The sequence below is a fragment of the Nilaparvata lugens genome, chromosome 7 (assembly GCF_014356525.2).
Source record: "Nilaparvata lugens isolate BPH chromosome 7, ASM1435652v1, whole genome shotgun sequence".
NCBI lineage: Eukaryota > Metazoa > Arthropoda > Insecta > Hemiptera > Delphacidae > Nilaparvata > Nilaparvata lugens.
In genome coordinates this window covers 15,600,007-15,621,872 of record NC_052510.1, presented here as the reverse complement: position 1 = coordinate 15,621,872, position 21,866 = coordinate 15,600,007, and the positions used below count along the sequence as shown (strand labels likewise).

The 21,866-nt window shown below is 37.8% G+C and overlaps 2 protein-coding genes across 3 annotated transcripts in view; one reads left to right on the top strand and one right to left on the bottom strand.

Annotated features, from left to right (window-relative positions):
• The window catches only part of LOC111045084, an 85,133-nt gene that overhangs the window by 12,864 nt on the left and 50,403 nt on the right, over positions 1-21,866 (top strand). The window contains exons 8-15 of one of the 2 annotated variants that reach the window (XM_039432157.1): positions 3,628-3,951; positions 6,103-6,490; positions 8,253-8,562; positions 10,509-10,668; positions 11,787-12,155; positions 14,231-14,386; positions 15,524-15,806; positions 17,051-17,305. In XM_039432157.1, coding sequence (XP_039288091.1) covers positions 3,628-3,951; positions 6,103-6,490; positions 8,253-8,562; positions 10,509-10,668; positions 11,787-12,155; positions 14,231-14,386; positions 15,524-15,806; positions 17,051-17,305 — 2,245 coding nt within the window. Of the gene's footprint in view, positions 1-181; positions 505-3,627; positions 3,952-6,102; positions 6,491-8,252; positions 8,563-10,508; positions 10,669-11,786; positions 12,156-14,230; positions 14,387-15,523; positions 15,807-17,050; positions 17,306-21,866 lie in introns of both variants that reach the window. The other variant, XM_039432158.1, reaches the window with a different exon arrangement.
• On the bottom strand, positions 6,602-6,830 carry LOC111045118 (small nuclear ribonucleoprotein F-like). The gene is given in 2 exon segments (XM_039432159.1): positions 6,602-6,698; positions 6,700-6,830. Coding segments are annotated over 2 exon segments (228 nt in total).

Below are 21,866 nucleotides of genomic sequence, written 5' to 3'. Positions count from 1 at the left end.
TAATAACTCTCGGCGGGCCGGATGTGGCCCGCGGGCCATAGGTTGGAGAGCCCTGCTCCAGAGTGAAGCTCGGTCCCTCAATATTTTTATATTATGTTCGTTAGTGAAATAAATAAATGAATTGATTGATTGATAATTTGGGTCTTATTATTAATAATGATTATTGTTGTTGTTTTTGTAGGGTGGTCGAATGATGAGCACAGAGGAGGATGAGATGAGCCAGCTGAAGCGAGAGGAGGTGGCGAACTCGGTTGAGCAGGCGAAGCAGCGCGCCAAGCAGCGCAAGGAGTGGAAGAGAAGCGCTACGAGGAGACGAAGCAGGCGGCCGCCAAGCTGCTGCTAGAGCTCAACGAGAAGGCGGCCAAAGCGGCGGGGGCGGCACCTGAGATGGTGGCAGCGGAGGCGGCAGCCGACGAATGGGGCGGCCGCTCCTCCAGTCGCAAGGATGCACCTCAGCAGTCCACGGCTACAGCAGCCGCTGACAATTTCAGACAAATGACACAGGTAAACTGGGTTTTGGTTTCCTACAGTTTTCAATCGATAAGAATGACTAAGGTCGGGTCTCACCAGGAACTGAACGTGTCGTTTCAGGAAGCGTAAACTCCAATTAGCCCTTAACTGACAAAATCGGATTCCATCACACGCCGTTAGAGCTAATGAGCCGTTATAGAGTTTACCGGCAAAATTTGGTCAGTTAACATCTGTAATCTGTCGTTAAGAAAAAATGGCGGCGTTCTGTTTACTGTCATGTTGAACTTAGTTTGTTGAGGTTATGTTTAATTATTCATTCGCGGTTTTTACAATTATTTTTAATTAATTTGTCTTTACAATATGGAAAGGCGAAATGCTAGAAGATAATAATAATAATAATAATAAATTTATTTGTTCACATTAATCATACAAATAGAGTTGAGCCAACAAACATAGTAGAAAAATAAACTCTCTACATAACAATATATAATAAACAACAATATCACACAATTTTGATGGTAAAGGTTTTAATACAATATTTCCTATGAGAATTAAATAGCATCTGATCACTCACAAACAAGATCACATATCATTTGTCTTATTTCTAATGCTTTAACCACATAGACGAAAACTCTGTTTATTTTTTCCTCCGAGAGATTCGACAGTAATACCATTAACCTGTCCTCATTATTCACTATATTACGACAATACATATCCAGAAATTGAATTCTACATCCTCCATACATGGGGCAGCGCAACAAAAATGTTCTAGAGTTTCTAATTCCCCGTAATTACAAATAGGGCAGTTTCTAGTAGAGTTAATCCAAACTCCTCTATTCTTAAACAGGTATTCTCCCTTGTCTGATGCTAGTCGCAGCTGGGTGGAAATGGTATATTCATCCTAAGCTGCTCTCCTAGATTTAAAAGAGGATTTATTTTTCTATAAAGGGGACAGGTTGCTGAATCCAAAACCTGGCATTCAGCGACGACGAGACAAACGCGGACGACGACAGTGCCGCCCAGAAGCAGTCGCAGCAGCAGCGCAGCAAACAGTCGCCTGCAGGCGGTCGTCGCGACGCCGCCGACACGGACCGCGATGCCGACCGTGGCCCGCCGCCTTCACGTGCTGCTGACGCCATGGATCAGCAGCCGCGACGTGGCGGGGATGACGATGAGCGCAAATGGCAGCAACAGCAGCAGCAGCATGGAGGCGGCAGGCAGCCTCCTGCCAACGACTATCACGGTGGAGGCGGCAACTTCACATCGCCGCCCCTTATGCGTGCTCCGGTCCAGGTCAGTCTAAAATCAATTCATCTCAATTACTAGGAAAAAATGAGTTCGTTGGCTAGCGACTCATTCGTTCATCCTTTTTGAGGATATTGTAGTGACATATAATTGTAGTTACTTATCATTCCGCTGATTGTTGATTTGTGTTTTGAGAGCTATCACACAGACTGTCTTACCTTTATATGCCGACACGTAATTTCAGGTGTCTGTCTTTGATTTTGACTCATTCATTCACCCATACTGAGTAAGCTATAAAGTTTTATTGATTCACATATAATAGCTGCGGATTTCAAAATCAGTTCATGGCGAGTTCTTCAGCCCGGTAAGCTCACTATTATTAATACAGGGAAGAAAATGATAAGATATAAGAAACAATCTAAGACTGCGGAGCGACCTTACTTCTCTGAGTATTTTTATTTGTTTTATTGGGAGTAGTACACCCCACTCATGCTTATGCCTAGAGTTGTCCACTTTCCTTTTACATTTTTATATATATATTTTTTTGTTATTGTGTAATATTAAGCGAGCAATTTCTGTTTCAATGTTTATCTGTCTAGTCACCGGATTTCGAATACTGCTCTAGATTCTCACAAAATTTGGAACAAAGTAGGTTTATGATATAAAAATTCGATTGCACTAGGTCTAATCCCTGGGATAACTCGCTGAAGGATATTAAAAGGATAATTCATTCTTGGAAAAAAAGCTGGAAATTTCGTCGTCTGTCGATAATGGAAGTGAGTGAGTGAGTGCATGTAGGGAAGTGGGACAAAATCATGCCTCAGATGTTGAACTATTGCATTCAATCCGCTGATTTCACGAGAAATATTATTCGACAAGAAATAAATTGATATGATCAACATATGCTTTTGTACTCCAGAGCAGGGGTCTCTAACCTTTTTTGTCCAAGCGCCACATTGTTAATTCTTGGGAGGCTTAGAGAGCCAATAGCAAGTATGTACGTGGAATTTGACTTGTGGGGACACACACGACGGGGCATTTGGAAGGTGTCAAATTATTATATTTCCATTAAAATAATATGAGGAGTTCCAAGTAGGAAGAAACAAACCAACTCATTCCATTTTAATACCAAGTCCAATTTATTGAGTGTAAAAAGGTCATAAGAAAACTTGGAAATGCATGAATTTAGCAAGTAAAACAAAATAATAACTTTTTTTAATAGTAATAAGACAATTTGACAATACATGAATTCACAAAAAGTTACCATGCTAAAAGAGAATACTTATTTTTAGTGAGAAGATTGCATATTTTGTTTTCCACTTAGAATGTCCGCCCATTTAGGATCAAACTTTGTGGTTCCGATCATTAAAATTGATTTCAAATGTTCATTTGACAAGGAAGTATTTGGATTCAACAAACTTCATTTTTGAAAATGTCTGCTCGCACTTGTAGGTAGATCCAAAAAGAGAAAACATAACTCGAGTATGGTTTTTTTATGTTTTTAAAGTCTTTTTCTGGGAGAGAACAGTAAAATGGAAGTAGGTTACCTTTTTTGTAGCGTTCAAACAGGGACGTGTACAGTCCGTGCAGATCATTAGCTAATATCTCGCAATGATTGATCGCTGCTTGTTTACAGCTAATTTTACACTTATTAAGAAATGGAGTGGCTAGTAAGAGAAGAGTACTGAACTCACAGTTGTTGTCAAAAATATATTTTGAAAAATCTGTTGTAATAACTCTCGGCGGGCCGGATGTGGCCCGCGGGCCATAGGTTGGAGAGCCCTGCTCCAGAGTGAAGCTCGGTCCCTCAATATTTTTATATTATGTTCGTTAGTGAAATAAATAAATGAATTGATTGATTGATAATTTGGGTCTTATTATTAATAATGATTATTGTTGTTGTGTTTGTAGGGTGGTCGAATGATGAGCACAGAGGAGGATGAGATGAGCCAGCTGAAGCGAGAGGAGGTGGCGAACTCGGTTGAGCAGGCGAAGCAGCGCGCCAAGCAGCGCAAGGAGGTGGAAGAGAAGCGCTACGAGGAGACGAAGCAGGCGGCCGCCAAGCTGCTGCTAGAGCTCAACGAGAAGGCGGCCAAAGCGGCGGGGGCGGCACCTGAGATGGTGGCAGCGGAGGCGGCAGCCGACGAATGGGGCGGCCGCTCCTCCAGTCGCAAGGATGCACCTCAGCAGTCCACGGCTACAGCAGCCGCTGACAATTTCAGACAAATGACACAGGTAAACTGGGTTTTGGTTTCCTACAGTTTTCAATCGATAAGAATGACTAAGGTCGGGTCTCACCAGGAACTGAACGTGTCGTTTCAGGAAGCGTAAACTCCAATTAGCCCTTAACTGACAAAATCGGATTCCATCACACGCCGTTAGAGCTAATGAGCCGTTATAGAGTTTACCGGCAAAATTTGGTCAGTTAACATCTGTAATCTGTCGTTAAGAAAAAATGGCGGCGTTCTGTTTACTGTCATGTTGAACTTAGTTTGTTGAGGTTATGTTTAATTATTCATTCGCGGTTTTTACAATTATTTTTAATTAATTTGTCTTTACAATATGGAAAGGCGAAATGCTAGAAGATAATAATAATAAATTTATTTGTTCACATTAATCATACAAATAGAGTTGAGCCAACAAACATAGTAGAAAAATAAACTCTCTACATAACAATATATAATAAACAACAATATCACACAATTTTGATGGTAAAGGTTTTAATACAATATTTCCTATGAGAATTAAATAGCATCTGATCACTCACAAACAAGATCACATATCATTTGTCTTATTTCTAATGCTTTAACCACATAGACGAAAACTCTGTTTATTTTTTCCTCCGAGAGATTCGACAGTAATACCATTAACCTGTCCTCATTATTCACTATATTACGACAATACATATCCAGAAATTGAATTCTACATCCTCCATACATGGGGCAGCGCAACAAAAAATGTTCTAGAGTTTCTAATTCCCCGTAATTACAAATAGGGCAGTTTCTAGTAGAGTTAATCCAAACTCCTCTATTCTTAAACAGGTATTCTCCCTTGTCTGATGCTAGTCGCAGCTGGGTGGAAATGGTATATTCATCCTAAGCTGCTCTCCTAGATTTAAAAGAGGATTTATTTTTCTATAAAGGGGACAGGTTGCTGAATCCAACGTCAATCTTTGATCTTCAAGAAATAGAACTCCTGCATACCCCTCCAAAATATCTGTTAGAGAGTCAAAAAGTATCCCATCAAGAGAAAACTCATTCGCTATTTCCAACTGATACCCGGACAAAGATATATGTATTTTTATCTGAACCAACCAGTTATCCGATGTATTAGCTGCCTCCGTCGACTCATCTGCTGCCAAGCTTGCCAGTGTCTATACAAATAGAAGGTTATCTATTGTTAGGTATAGACAGCACTCTTCTAAGAAATTTCAGGCCTCTAAAAAGTACATCAAAGTTTAGTTTGATTCTATTTGTCTCTAAACGTACTCCCCACCCCAACTCGGCGTGCATTGGCTCAAAAAGAATAGCTTTTTCAAGAATTGTAATTGAGCCCTCTCTAATACTTCAAGGTTGTGGAACTCCCATACTTCCAAATGCTAGAAGATGAGCATACGAATTGGCATTTGAGAGTGACAGTGATGATGATTGTGTTTCTCGCCGTCCTAGATGGATAAGAGAAAGGGTTGATGATTTTAATAATTTGGACGAAATCGACTTATTTTTCTATAAGATTGACTATATAGATGCGTTCTTTCACTGTTCGTGAATGTTGGGTCTCTTTTTCTTTTGATTGCTTTAGGCAACACAACATTGACAGAATGGTTAGAAGACATCCTGTGGATTTTGAAATTTTACTTTAAAAAAAAACAATCTATAGAACAATTATTAAAACACTACAGCCCAAATTAAGTTTGATAAATCATGCAACTAGAAAAAAACTGCACTATAATTATTATTAATTACTAAAATTTGTAGGCTAATATCCACTCAATTTGGTAAACAAAACTAGTGGTTTTGGAATCTAGTTGGATTTTCTAGGTTAGGTTTTACATGCTTACAACGTGAAACACACGTTGCTCACAGGGTGCTCACAGCTACCCTGATCCACTCTAATCTGTCGTTTCGTAACGTAACATTAGTTTTCGTTGGTGAAATCATATCAAATTTCTTAATATTTTGTTAAAGTCATCAGTTAGTGTTAACTGGAGATTACTAAGTTACGTGAATTTGGTGAAATTCACCCTAAGTGATGGTACACCTCAACTTTTAAAACAGATCGAGAAATAATAATTTATTTGCAAAAAAACATTACATAAGAAGACTCACAATAATCTCAAATCAATATTTAAATAATTCAATCTAATTGTGTTTTTATGTTGAACAGATTGGTGGAAGGAGAGACTTTGGCGGTCGTGGCCTGAGCGACAGAGACCGCGAACGCGACAGAGAGCGAGACCGCGACAGAGACTGGGAGCGAGATCGCGAGCGAGACAGACTGCGCGATCGCGACAGGGACAGAGATAGGGACCGCGACAGGGATAGGGACGTGGACAGGGAGCGCGAGAGAGACCGCGAACTGCGGCCCGAGAGGGATGGAGGCGGCGTTCATGGAGGCGGTGGAGGCGGCGCCATGTTTGGAAAGCTTTTTGGCAAGCAGATGCCGCCCCGCTTCCAGCGGCAGCAGCAGCAGCAACAACAGCAGCAGCACAGGTACTTCCAGCAGCAGACCTCCTGGTCCAGTGGGGGCAGCAGTGGAGGCGGTACAAGGCCTGGTAAGTCAACATTTATTAGTATCCAGTACAAAAATGTATTTACAACACCAACATTCTTAGCATTACATTAGTTAGATTAAAGGAAAAGATCTTACTGATTTACAATTGATTTTAGTCTCTCATTTCTCCTTCTTCGTCATCTTCCTCCAGACATCTAACGTACAAAACGCTATTACACCGAATAAGCACTTCATCCAAAACACCCGTCATTAGCTACTTGCAAGTTCAAGTATGGATCCGTAGCAACAAACAGTCCCTTGTATTCATGGCCCCACTTCAATTTAACTAAAACAGTCTTACCGGTACACATGTTGAGGTAAGGTTTCGGGTTGATCGGCATAGTTTGCTGCTGCTGCCGCCATGGTCTTTATCGTTCGGCAATCAACAAATGTACAATAAAATAGAAAATAATAATTATGATTGAGACTATTCCAAACCTAAAAAATTACTTGATACTGTAGCTTTAAACACAAGGTTCAGCTAAACTATCATACAATAAATGAGCAAAGCGGAACAATCCAACTTGATCTTTTCAACAAGTAGTGCAATGTAATGTAATAGTGCAATGTATATTGTTTAGTTTATTGATTTCTTTTGTAATTTTATGAGATAAATGAATCGGAAGAAATTTCGAACTGAGGCGGTGTCCTTTAAAAGGTGGTATTTATTTATGATTCCTGCATTGATGATTAGTGATGCTTTTCTATAGTGAGGTCCACGTTATAATGACAGTATTTGATCAACTTTGGTTTTGCTATCCTTGTCTATTATTCGACAAAGCCGGTGGTACTATCCTTCTCTAGGTCCACAACGATGTCAATTATGTTTTTGACAGTGTAGAAATATAATTAATCAATGCATAGAATCAGCATCGCTATTCTTCTATCTTTATCCACTGTCATTATAACGTGAACCTCACTATAGACATCTAATAAATACAGGTATTCAGAAAACAATTAACTGTTGCAGTAGTAAATCATTTTTTTATCACTTCCTCTACACAAATAAGATTATCGATTCAGACTCATCTTCCCAAACAGGCACTATAGCCCATGTGAAGATTTATTCTGTGTATTACTATTACAATTATTCAAACATGTTTGTATAATTGGAGAGGAAATGCACGAATTGAATTGAATATAATTCTAAAGCAAGGAAATTTTGTATATAATTGGTGTGGTAAAAAAATAGAATAAAAATTATTCTCAGATTTTTACAATATTTTTAGAACTAGAAGAGTTGCAGAAGTGCATTTCAGTTCACTACTGACTTTAAAAACCGAGGGAGTCTCTCTTTTCCGTCTTTAAAAAAGACAACTAATTTCTTTCTTTTGCATTTGAATGTTTATTTTATTTCATTTCCAGTTGAATATGGCTATAAATAGTTGAAACATGTAGTAGTGAGTTTTCATTTCATTTTATCAGTAGCAGTAATCCTATAAGGAAACATCATGGATATTATTTGAATTTAAAGTATTGGGGATCTTGTTTTTGCTTAGCGTTTATGATAAGATAACCCACAATGACCCTAGTCTCACGTTCTCATAGGATGAATTTTCTAGAAAAAAATTAGCTAAATTACTCAAATTATCCCTGATATAACATATTCAAAGTTTTTTCTATAAGATTATTGTTAAATATTTATTAGGTAGGCTACATAGATTATGTTAGATTATTTTTCTTCTTGTTTAGCTGTGTGATCTTGTTATATTTTTGCTTATAATTTGTAATTATTGTGAATTGAATATAATTTGACATTGTAGGCCGCAACCGCACGGAAAGCGAGCTGTCGTCGGACCGCGAACGAGACGACGACCGCCGTGAGCCACGCAGTGACCGCCACACGCCACCCGATAACTACGGGGGTGGAGGTGGAGGCGGCCCAGCGACGGGGGCGGCGCCCGATGGCGGCGGCTATTCGGCACCGCCAAGGGAGCAAAGGGACCGTGCGCCATCCTATGGAGGCGGCAAGTCCGGAGGCGGAGGCGGCTACTACAACGGCACAAATGAGTTTGCAAGTGGTCGCGGAGGCGGCGGTTATGGCGGTCGCAATCATGACTATGAGTCCAGAAGGTAACCAACTATTGATTCAATATTATTCAAACTATAGGCCTACATTATAGTCAATTAAATTCTTCACCCTTCAAAAAATAATCATAGAATTAGAGGCTTTTACTCTAGACAATGCCTGATCGCCTGTTTCGTAATAAAATTTTTTATAGAAATACTGATGAAAAGTATAAATTTGATGCTGTTTTATCATGTAGAATTTCAATTTTTTATGGACTGAAAATTGTATGAAGTGAAGAACTACAAGATTCTCAATTCCGGACTATCTAAATTTTGGAGATTAATAGCACAAGGTAACCTTAGGCCCTTTGCACACTGGGCCACCATGGAGGCGCATCCACGGAAGCGCCACCATAAAAATTTGATAGCATTGCACACTACAGCCACCACTTGACTCATCACTCCAGTTCACCACAGTGAGGTTCACGTTATAATTGCAGTGGAGAAAGATAGGAGAAAAACGTTGCCGATCCTCTGCCTTATCAACACCTTCCATAGACGGTAGCTTTATTAAGCAAGAAGTTATATTTTTCAATAATTTCATAATGAATTTTGATAACTAAGATGAAATATTATGTTAATAATTATTTATAAATTCTACATTGTTAAAAGACGATCAGGCAACAGAGCAAAGCGAGAAAGAGATAGCGCTATCTGCTTTGTTGAATGATAGACAAGGATAGCAATACCATTGCCAATCAAACAGTGCCATTATAATGTGGACTTCACTATAGTTAACTCATGATCAGTTGATGAATGGACGTGGAAGAAGCAGGACTATTGGCATACGTCGTTGCAGAAATAGCAAATTTTGTATTCATCCATTCCTACATGACAGGAGTGCAAAGGGAACATTTTTCACCCATTATCAAGACTTAAGAAACAATCACGATAAGTTCTAGTCGTACACAAGAATGAGTGTTTTCAGTTTTGACGAACTTCTCGTGTGTTTGAGAGATAAAATTACAGGAGAGAGTACAGAGAGAGAGCTCAGTGATTCTGTACCTCCAGAGGATACTCTTAGAAGTTACTCATAACGTTGAGGTTATGAAAAAGGTTGATTTGAATTGAAACTGAACTTGAGATGATTTTCTGGTGGCTGGTGGCTCTAGTGTGCAATGACAGATAATACTCAATGTTATGACGTGGTGGCGCGACAGTCTGGTGGCCAACAAAATCGGCGGCTCGAGCCACCACATTCCTGGAAGCTTGGCTGGTGGCTGGTGGCTCTAGTGTGCAGTGACAGATAAGAGACAATGCTACCACGTGGTGGCTCTTCCGTGGAAGCGCTTCCATGGTAGCCCAGTGTGCAAAGGGCCTTATTTTTCCTCTCCCTATCATTTTGATGATGTACTGATCTTATAAATGAATGAGATAAATCTCAAAATGAAAATGAGCTTTATTATGCCATGTATTTCAGAAATACAGCAATACAATGTTTTAATATTTCTTTACTCTTCAAGGCGTACCTACAAGTATTTATTCAATGAAGCATAAAATTCAAATAATGTTGATTAGTAATAAATAATTGAATTGGGAAAGGAGCAGCAGTTTTGGAACTGTCTCTCTTCCGAAATTTGATGAATATAATCTAATAATATTATTCAAATTTCACTTCTTATAAATTCAATTATGATTATGTTGATTAACTTCAATGTTAATTGTATTGATTATGATTATTCATCAACTCCTATTTGATTATTTTGATTGGAATAATTTGTGTATGAAGTATATGTTTTCGGTTTATGAATTATTATGTTTATTTCATTATGTATGAAGTATAATCTTGATTTACGGTTTCATCGTTTTCTTTTTCCTATTATTTAATATTAGCAACTCCAACCTGCGAACAGGGTGTTTCTTTACAGGTGGTTTAATTTTGTAATTTGTCAACATCTGTGCTATGTTATAATGCTGAAAAAATCTGTTTACTCCATTTTTGTTGACAGCGATTGGAATGAGGCAGACAGAGAGCCGCGATGGGAAAGAAAAATGGACAGAGAAAGAAATCGCGGTGGTGATAGAGATAGAGAACACAAGGAGTCCTATTTCTACGATTCACACAGAGAACCAGAAAACAAGAAGTCAAACGATGGCTACAAGTCACACGTGAGTAACACCCTTTAAACTTTGCTATATAAATTGAGTCATTGGACGTATTAGGCATGAATTAAATATATATATTGGTCTCAAACTTGGGTATAAGTGTACAAGTGCAATCGATGATTATTAATTTTGAAAGTAGTGGACAGATAGTACTGAGTACTCTGTTGAAAACGTATTTAATGAGATTGCTTTTCGAAGACCTACTCATCTACAAACACATATTACATAGCTCATTCATGCATTTCAGAAATATTCTCAGTAATTTGTGAGAATTTGATGAGGTACCTCTTGAAGTACATAACAATTGCAACTTCTTGGCTGCATAAGATGGGAAGGGAGGGCACTGAAAATTGTATGTAGGTTATCATAAAATCGTAATTTTACAATCATCGAATTTCTACTAGTTACTGATCAATTGATATTCTCAAGCTCCAGCCTAATTGGTCCTATCTTCAAAGTAGATTATATATTTGTATTGATATCAGAGTATGGAGGAATTCCTTTTCTTTTCATATTATCCTTAAAATGCAAAATTTCAAAAACCTTGTGTATAAATCGACGTGCAGTTGAAAAAGGAATATTCCTGCTAAATTTCATCAAATTCTATCAACGCGTTTGGCCGTAATCGCGTTACATACAGACAGACAAAAGAAAATCTGAGTTAAAACATAGACTTCACTACGTTCGGTAAATTAGGCTATTTGCGAAGATAAGTTAGCTCGGATGTACTTTATTGATGAGGTATATTAGCGTGTCATGAAATTATTTATTGACATTTATTACTCTGACCTATGTACAACACACTTTTTGAACTATTTGTAGAGAAAAGACTTATTTCATTTGATTTAGTTTTCCTGGAACTATAATTCCTTGAACTAGCTTTTAATGAAAGAAATCTTGTGATGTATGATAGTGTGGCAAAATAAATTGAAATTGAGGATTATTCCAAGCTATCTGAGTCAATAGAATAGAGTATTTTCTTTATTCAACACAGCTAATCAGAACATTTATAGTACATCGTCATTAAAACTAATATTTATTCAGATTATAAATGTGAAGTAAACAAAATGTCGGAGAGATGTTATTGCATACTAATAAATAGGGAAATGTTTGCTTTGTAGGGCAACCAATCATCGTCGCACCAGCAGCAGCAGCAAGACACGTTCGACGAGCGTAGCGACCGCAGCGACCGAGGCAACAGCGACAGAGAGCGAGGTGACCGCGACCATCAGCCGACTACACGGTCGTCGCTGGAAGGCGACTGGCGCGAGCATCGCGACACCTCGTCCAGCGAGCAGAGCGTCGGCAGTCGTCGCGAGCGACCACAACGACCCGACAGCCGTGACAGTCGGGCGTCGCGTGACTCGCGAAACTCGCGCGACAGTGTCGCCGCCGACTCGGCCATGCTTCAGGGCGACTGGAACGACAGCTATGATAACGACACTCGCCAGCAGCCAATGAGAAGGAAGGAGAGTCGCGATATGATGCATGTAAGTTTATTAGTTACAATCACATTCAAATATTTGTAAAAAAAAAAACACTTGAAAATTTGTATCAGCCTCGTTAAAATACTAAGGACCAATTGCACTCTGCACAGAAGCCTGTTGAGTTCAAATGATATCTATACAAATCCACAATATTTAAAATCACAAGCAGGAAGGAAGATAACTAAAACACACAGCTCAGTCAGATGAAAAATATTGCATACTAATAAATAGGGAAATGTTTGCTTTGTAGGGCAACCAATCATCGTCGCACCAGCAGCAGCAGCAAGACACGTTCGACGAGCGTAGCGACCGCAGCGACCGAGGCAACAGCGACAGAGAGCGAGGTGACCGCGACCATCAGCCGACTACACGGTCGTCGCTGGAAGGCGACTGGCGCGAGCATCGCGACACCTCGTCCAGCGAGCAGAGCGTCGGCAGTCGTCGCGAGCGACCACAACGACCCGACAGCCGTGACAGTCGGGCGTCGCGTGACTCGCGAAACTCGCGCGACAGTGTCGCCGCCGACTCGGCCATGCTTCAGGGCGACTGGAACGACAGCTATGATAACGACACTCGCCAGCAGCCAATGAGAAGGAAGGAGAGTCGCGATATGATGCATGTAAGTTTATTAGTTACAATCACATTCAAATATTTGTAAAAAAAAAAACACTTGAAAATTTGTATCAGCCTCGTTAAAATACTAAGGACCAATTGCACTCTGCACAGAAGCCTGTTGAGTTCAAATGATATCTATACAAATCCACAATATTTAAAATCACAAGCAGGAAGGAAGATAACTAAAACACACAGCTCAGTCAGATGAAAAATATTGCATACTAATTAATTAAATAAATACTGTTATGTTAATCAGGAAAATCTTAGCCTTGATTAAATGCCTCGAAAATCAATCAAACAAGACTTTTTAAAAAGAAGGCTCTCCGATTTGTATCGTGACATTTAATCACGGTTAAAGTTAACAGGCTTCCGTGCAAACTGTGTTAAATATTACTGAGCCAACAATAATCAACTATCACAAACAACATAGCACAATATATATGATCAATAACATATAAGTAGAAATTACTTATTGAAATATTCAGTCATATTCCGATTCACTTTAAACTGTAATCATTCTTCGAATGGAAAACATTATATAAGTTGAACATTATTATTAGTTTTAAATTATACGGTCTTATTTTTCTTTCATGTTACGATTCTATCTATTGAATTATTGCTTGTAAGATTTAATATTTTTCTTGTTATTACTTTGATGAGATTAAAATTTTAATCAACTAAATACTGAGTTGATCAATAATTTTGGTTGAATCTAAATAATTTGCTTAGAAATATGTTAGTTGTCTGTCTTGATTGAAAATGAATTTGTTCATTAATAGTTTTAAACTACTCCAATCTCGTTTTGTTCGGTGACCAACACGTCTTCAAAGTTTCTAGACAATTTGATTGGTATTTATTTTATCATTAATATAACCGGTTTGACTGTTCTACCTGTCTGGTTAATGTTTTTCCCCCTTTTGAAAATTTCTGGAATCCTGCCACTGCGGTCAACAATTAAATATTGTTTTTTTATTGATTCTATTAATCAATCAATGTATTAAGTATACTTATTACTACATTAAAATATACATCAGCACATTGGATTATCTATTTTATATACGGAATATTAATAATAAATCTACATTATAAGTGTAATCTCTTTTATTTACTTCTAACTTCTATGAGCAGATTAAGCTTATGTAATAACGTGGAACTCCCTCCCTACACACAGATGTATAGTGTAGGCTAGTAGGGGATACAAAATATGTTGTATATTGTATTTCATATTTTTGTATTATTGTTATTATTTCAAAATAAATTGTAATTTAATTGAAATTAAATTGAAATTGAAAAACATTAACAGTTTTGAGCTAATCCTGTTGCTGATTTGTAATTGTATTAATAAATGATCGAATATTATTTTGTTTTTTTCGTACATTGTGGTCTCTGCTTCTGTGTGTGTATAAACAGTGAAAGTATCGTTGAATTGGATTTCAACGTGTTTGTGTTTTGTGTGTCGACAGTCTTCATACTCGCAGCAGCAGCAGCAGCGTACTTGTCCTATTCCCGGCCCCATCACAAAAGAAAAGTTGGAAGCATCTGAATCCAGATCTGATATGAAACGCAGCAGCCTTATACAATTGGGAAAGAAAAGCGACCAATCTAATAAGAAAAATGAGGTATGTTGTTATGTTTCTTTTGCTACTACACACTTCCTGTGAACACCATCAAAAACCGAGCTCAGGCTAAATGTTACCCAAAGTAAAGTCCGTCAGAAATTACTTTTAACACGGCTCTTTCTGGAAGACGGAGAGGTCCGATGCTCTATCCTCCACTAATCACTCTTACTACCTAGCAGCATTCTCCTTCTTTTGTGTCTGTGTGAGAGAGCTTTGTAACGCGATGCGGCAACACTCCCCTCCCCTCCAGCTATTGCTGGCAATGCTCCAAATCGTTTACTGGTCAGCAGGTATATTGGTTTGTGTATGTTACGGAGATGTGTTCATTACAAGAACGTAAAGTGAAATGACACGGCGCATCCAATTGTGCGCAGGATGCCCGTCTGTGTCTGCTACAATCTGGAAGGAGAAATGGTCTCCTCTTCATGTTAAAAGTAATATCACAGAAACTTTAGTATTCATGAAATAAGTTATACTCATAATTAGACAACATTTTTGAGTGAATACAATATCAAGTCACTAATATATTTGTTTTTATCACCGATTCCGTTGTATGTGTGATGTGTCCACTTTTATATTATATTGAATTGTCCATGAGTGTATCAGTTCGATTACCTCGCGAACTACTAAAATCTTTTTTTTTGGCGGTAGTACCGTATTTATTCCAGTCCCTGATATATTTTTGAATATTCTTTCATTGCTATAAAGTTCTTTTTGGAAATTTATATTGTCACTGTATTGTAATTCAATTTTATTTACATCTAGTACTGAAATGAAAATATTCCTTTTGAAAAAATTGATTGTTCAAAAAATAGATACAAGAAAATCTCTTCAGTGAATGGCTGTTTTCACACTTACCGATTGTCGGCCAACACTGGCTAATTCTCGCCAACAGGTGATTTGTCAGTCAATCAGAGAATAATTGAGTGTCGGCCGACAATCGGTAAGTGTGAAAACTGCTGATTTTAGTCCATCCATCCTTGCTGTCGGGTCAATTGGCGAAGGGCTGTTCAGTTCTCGTCGTGGCCTCCTCACAGCCTAGTCTTTACATTTCCGGTGCATAATCGAGTTCGGTTTAGATATCTATCTTGAAAACAGGCAATTCAATGTGGAGTGACAAATGACGAATGATTGCAGGGTAAACAGGGCGGCGCCCCAGACGACGTTTGGTCGGCACGCAGCAATGCGGCTGCGGCTGCAGCGGCGGCGGCTGCGGCTGCGACTGCGACAGGGCCGCAGAGCGACACGACACAGCAGCAGCAGCAGCAGCGTACGTCACCCGGCAACCAATCGTGGAGCAGTGCTAATGCAAGTGGCAGTGCTGCCAGTGCTGCTGACCCCCATTCGCCCGACTCCGCGGCTGATCACGGCAACGCCAATGCAAATGCCAACGCAAAGGATGATGCCGATGTCCATCAAGGTATGCACGGCTCGGTTGCACAAAAGCATGTCATATTTCAATCATGATTTGATTCCACGAGAACAATAGGTTTTTTTAGAAGAATGTTTCTCTGATTGGTTATCGTGTCAAATTTAATCGGGATTAGAAGTTACAGCCTCTTTTGCAACCGGGTGTTAGTTTAGTTTTCTGTCGAGCTTAATGTGGTTACCATTGTAATTTACTGTGGTTATCATCATGATATACTGTAGTTGTTGTTGTTGGAGCTGTGCAACAGTGTTTTGGAAACTTTTTACTGGTGACATTGGTCAAAGTACTTCGATTTCGATACGATTTAGTTACCAAAATGAAATGAATGCTAGATAAAACTTTTTTATAATTTTTAAATTTTTATATATGAACGCCTAACATTGAAATCTTTGGGGTGATTCAGTTCAGAATTGGTAGCAAATGAATTAATGATATTATGACTACTTCAAAATATTTTTGATTGAATGACATTCTATTTTTCAGAATATCGTTTCTTATTAGGAAATTCGTCAAATTTGCAAAACTCAATTTCAGTTATTTTTTAATAAATTCATTTGATTTTCAAACCTGAGAAGAATTTCCGTAAATTTGATATTCTGAAAAATAGCATATCATTTTATACATATCTTGAAGAATAATTTATGCTCAAAATTTCATTACCTAGTTAATCTATTGTCTTTTATCATTGGTTAATTTATTGTCTTTATCATTACTTAATATATTAATTAAAATTGAAGTTGAAATTCAATTCAGTAGTCATTTGAAGATTGATAAATAAATAACTCAATAATAGTAATATTATCTTACACTACTTTAGCACTTGATGTATTATCATTTTTCATTAATTCATTTGCCATAAAAATAATTAGACATGACGAGTTTTGCAGTGGATTCGGTTATCGTATTTAGCTTAGCTGTGATAATGATTGTATCTTGAAAAAGGCATAAACATTGTGTGTAATTTAGTGATTTTTTTTAAAGCCCACATAAGCTCTTAAACTTGTGCGTGGGTGATGAGTGACAGAGATGAAGACTACTTTTTAGGTAGATGGGACCGACGGCTTATCGTCTCCTCCGAAAGACGGGGTGGCCGTATCTATATGATTGTGCTGTGGTCAAAAAATTCTGCCCCGGTCGAGATTCGAACTCGGGTTCTCTTGATTATTAGACCGGCGCGGTATCACTTACTCCAATATAATAATTTGGAATTTGTATTGTTTGTGTTGTGGTTACAGTGGCCGACAGTGGCAACGACGGTGACGGTGCTTCAAGTGAGAAGCAGCAGCAGTCTCATCAGCAACCACCTCTATCCAATCAACAAAAGACTGATAATCAGGAATTAACTAGTATTAAAAAGTCTGATGACATTGACTCGTCGAGCATGAATCACCGGCCATCGTCGGGGGCGGACAACAAGGCAGGCGGTCGCGGGGGCGGTCGCAGTGGAGGCGGTGGGGGCGGCAGCTCGTGGGGTGGCGGCTCCTATGTTGGTAAGTGCGATCTACTCAATGAGAACAAATTACCTTATAAGCCATTGTAAAAATTAAATTTGTTATAGAGGGCTTCCACTTTTATTGAAGCGTATTATTAATTAGTTAGTGTTTAGTAAGTCAAGTCATTAGGTGGTTAGTTGTTGTTTGAATTAATGTTTTCTATGTTCTGTCTTCCTTTGCTCATCAACCAATTTTGTACTATTGTTTTGAACTTTCTAGGATGATTAATCTGTTTAAAGTTTGCAGGAAGTAGATTATATAAGTTTGGTGCTAAATGATTGAAATTTCTGTGGTATAGTGCCTTCCTTGCAACACTGGTGATGAGAAGATTCCTTTATCTGGTGTTGTGGTTGTGGTTTCTGGTTTGAAATGTTGTTGGATTCTTGTGCATAGTATCTCCTAGTATCTCCTTGGAGTAAAGCTGTCCTGGATTTATCACGTCAAACTCATTGAATAGCTGGTCTGAGAATAGCGTTCTGGATGATGACCCTCATGATTAGCTTCTGTACCCTGAGGAGCGGTTCGATGTGCAAGAAGCTTGTACCTCCCCATCCTACAATCCCATACAGCATGAGGGACTGTGCTAGAGAGAAGTAGATAACTCTTAGACATCCCTTGTCGACCAGTGTCCTCAGAATCCTGAATCTGTAGATGGTCTTCCTCAGTCTCCCGCATAATTCATTGAGATGATGATCCCAGCGCAGAAAAGAGTCCATTGTAACTCTCAGTTATTTCTGTGACTGTTTCTTGTGAACTGTGTATGAAGTGTTATTTCGTTGATTCTTGATTACTATCTCATCTCCTGTTGGCTGTTCATGTTGAGTCGCGAAAAGGCCAGAAAGAAGGTTTTCTCATGTTTCAATGTTAGCAGATTTTCACTCAACCAGCGAGACACCCTCTGAAGCCCAGTCTGGAGCTTCTCTCCAGGTCATCTCCCAGGTCGGTTCAGAGAACACTAGAACAGTGTCATCTGCAGAAGTGGTGATTGATCCATTAATTTCCATGTTGCATAATGAATTTATGTAGAGAAAAAAATAATTGGTCCTAGTACTGTTCCTTGTGGCACTCCAAACTTTACAGTCAGCTTGTTGCTTATACATCCATTGACTCTGACACATTGTGTTCGGTTTGATAGGTAGCTCTTGAAGAGATTCCATGCGACTCCTCTTATTCAATAGTTATCAAGCTTTGAAAGAAGAATGTCATGTGACACCGTATCAAAAGCCTTCTTTAAATCTAAGAATACTGCTAATGGTTTCTCTTCAGTGTTTATTTTATCGGCAATCTGAGTGGTCACATAGTGGATAGCATCATTTGTACTGCGACTAGATCTAAAACCATATTGGTTTGGCGATAAAGATTATTTTTTCAAGAAAGCTAATCAGTCTTGTTTTGATACACTTTTCAAACTGAGTAATGATATGGGTCTGTAGCAATTCATATCTTTCTTATCTCCTGTTTTGAAGATTGGACAAATGACAACTTCCTTAAGACACTGTGGAAAACACCTTCCTCAAAAATTCTGTTTGCAATATGTGTTAAAGGCTTGGCAAATATAGGATTATTCTGTTTGAAAAAATCTGGTTTTAAATTATCGAGTCCAGGTGCACTATTATCTTCAAGACTATTTATGATTTTTATCATTTCGTCCTCACTGACAGGTGTAAAGAATAATGACTAGCAGACTATCTGATCAGCTGCCGCATGCTCATCTGCGCCATTACAATCGCTATTTAGAATGTCCTGGGCCAGTTTTGATCAAATACTAATAAAAAATTCATTGAAAGAATTTGCCATATCTCTATAATCATCTCCCAATTTCAATTCTCTCCCTTCCAAGTTGATTTGGTGGATTTGTGTTCTTGACCGTTGCACTTCAGTTATTTCTCTTATTACTTCCCATGTTTGCTTAGAGTTGCTGGAAGTTTCAAATCGCCATGAAAAGTATTGTTTCTTCGCATTTTCTATTACAGTTGTTAGTAGAATTCTGTACCTTCTATAATACTCTCTAAGCTGTAGATTCACTGTATTATTCTTGCTTTGTCTGTGTAATTTATCTCTCTTCCTTATTGATGTAATTAATCCATTTGTAATCCAAGGCTTAATTTTTCTTTTTGTGTGCGATATTAATAACTTTACATTCTTCTGTGTATTTCTTTAGTATTTCTAACATTCTCTTCAAAGCACTCTCAGCACATTCCTGCAGGTACACGGAATTCCAGGTCTCATTCGTTAGTGCTAATGAAAGTTTATTATAATCAATACTTTCATAGTAGGGTTTTCTTCTGTTGTGATTGTGTTCCACCGCATCATATTTAATTCCCAGAATAGTTATAAAATGATCTGTGATAGAATTTGGGAAAACTATTGGTATTATATCTTTTTTAAACTCTATCAGAATATGATCTATACATGAAGCGCTATTATTTCCAATACGAGTTGCCTGCTTTATACAATGTAGGAATCCATATTCACTGAGTAGATTATCATAGTCTTCTAGTTGCCTGTGCTGATTTGGTTCTTTTGTGTTGATGTTCAAATCTCCTACAACGATGTGAAAATACTTTCAATCATCATCCAAAATCTGCCTCATATCAATGAGAAATTCTGTCAAGTCCAAGTGTGATGGAGATCTATATAACGCTGTTATAACAAAAGTATCTTTCCCAATTTTTAAATGCATATTCAAACAGTTGGCTTGCCTAACTGCAATTTCTTTTATTACGACAAAATAGTCGGATTTGACATAAATTATAACTCCATCATTCTGTAGATTATTGTTTTCTGTTTTGTGGCAGGTATAATTATTAATTGATTTCAAGGGAACACCACCAGCAATCCAGCATTCCGTTAAGACTATCACGTCGAAATCCACTTTTAGGTCTTCAAACTGAATAAGAAATTCTTCAAAATTTTTATTGTTGCTTCTGATGTTGAAATTGATGATTTTCAAGATGAAAGGTTGGATTGTATTGTTGACATCTTGTGCATTTGGAATCGAAAAGTCTTCAATGTCTAATAAATCCAAATCCTCCTCAAATCAGCCATTTTTGTTTTTGTGTTTATAATTATTTGTGTACCAATATTGTAGATATCCTTGTCCTCAACTGATTGTATTTTTTGAGTTAATGACAGCATGAGATCTTGCTCTCCAACTGTTAAATATCTGAATGAGTTGATATGCCTACTAAGTGCTAGTATTATGTGCTGAATGCTATTGTAAGTCTTGAGTGGTTTAGTATTTTTCCTCACTAGGATAACATCTCTAAACGTTAAACCCTGAGCTTCATGTATAGTTAGTATTGTTAATGAGCCAGCGGGAGCCTTGTTTTTAACAGCTTCTAGTACCATTTGTTTTTCTGATTGCGTGAATGTTTGAAGGATTAAAGTTTGTGGTTGTAGTTTGTGAGGTTCTCCGTTAGTTATTGTTGGTTCAATTGATCTAATAATTTTATTTGTAATAATAATAATAATAAGCGTCTTTATTTAAAAAACAAAACAAACGAATCATCAAGCATACAACATTTGAACAAAAAAATACTTCTTAATAAACCTAGTGAACTGTATAAAAGACTAATTTGACATAACCGGAAGGTTGTCTGTCAGGAGTCGGTATCTACTGAATCATTTTTACAATGCTTTATCCTAACTGATTAATATCCTTCGATCAACAAAACTAAAAATAAAGTTAACAATTTGATAATTATAATTATGATACTGGTATCCTAGAAATAAAAATAATATGCAATATATTAAAATAATGAATAGAAAATACATAGTGAATAAATAAACTTTTCCCTTCATCAAAACAAAACAGAAAAAAAACAATACTTGAATGATTTTAATTGAATGTCATACTTTTGCCACTATATAGCCAAATTACTAATTACTACTATTATGACCTACTCAATTCAATAATTGAATTCTTTGATTAGTGACTCTCTTATTTTGCTTGCTTGTTGCACGTACCGTGCCAGCTTCCACCAATCACTTCCATTGAGCCAATCAATGACCTCTGAGTCACTCAATTCAACTTTCCCCAAAAAGGCTCTTCGAACTCCACTTAGGATTGGACATACTCCAATGAAATGTTTAATATTTTCCCTCTGCCCCATATTGCACATTGAACAAATCCACTGCTCTTCCTCTCTTCCATGTCCATAGTTCAAATTTAATAATGCACCTCTAGCTTTTAGCTCTACAATTTTATTTGTAGTGCAGATATCATTGTAGTTGTGCCTGACCTTTTAAAAGATGATAAAGAAGATAATTTTGAATGAAATTTAGAAATAGGCAGACACATCTAGAAAATACCTGAGTCTATACCTAATTCATGCAGGTGAACGGGCTAGAGTCAAGAAAACTTCAATTAATCTTGCCATGCCTGATTTAATAGGTTTATACTATAGAATAACACTACAATTTGAAATAATTGAAAAATACAAACAGCTTCAATAAACATTGGCAACTAAAATCGAACAACAGAAACAACAATTTCATGTTACTTTGTTGACATTCTTCATCTGATTCGGGGGCGCATTACTATCCCCGTTTAGAT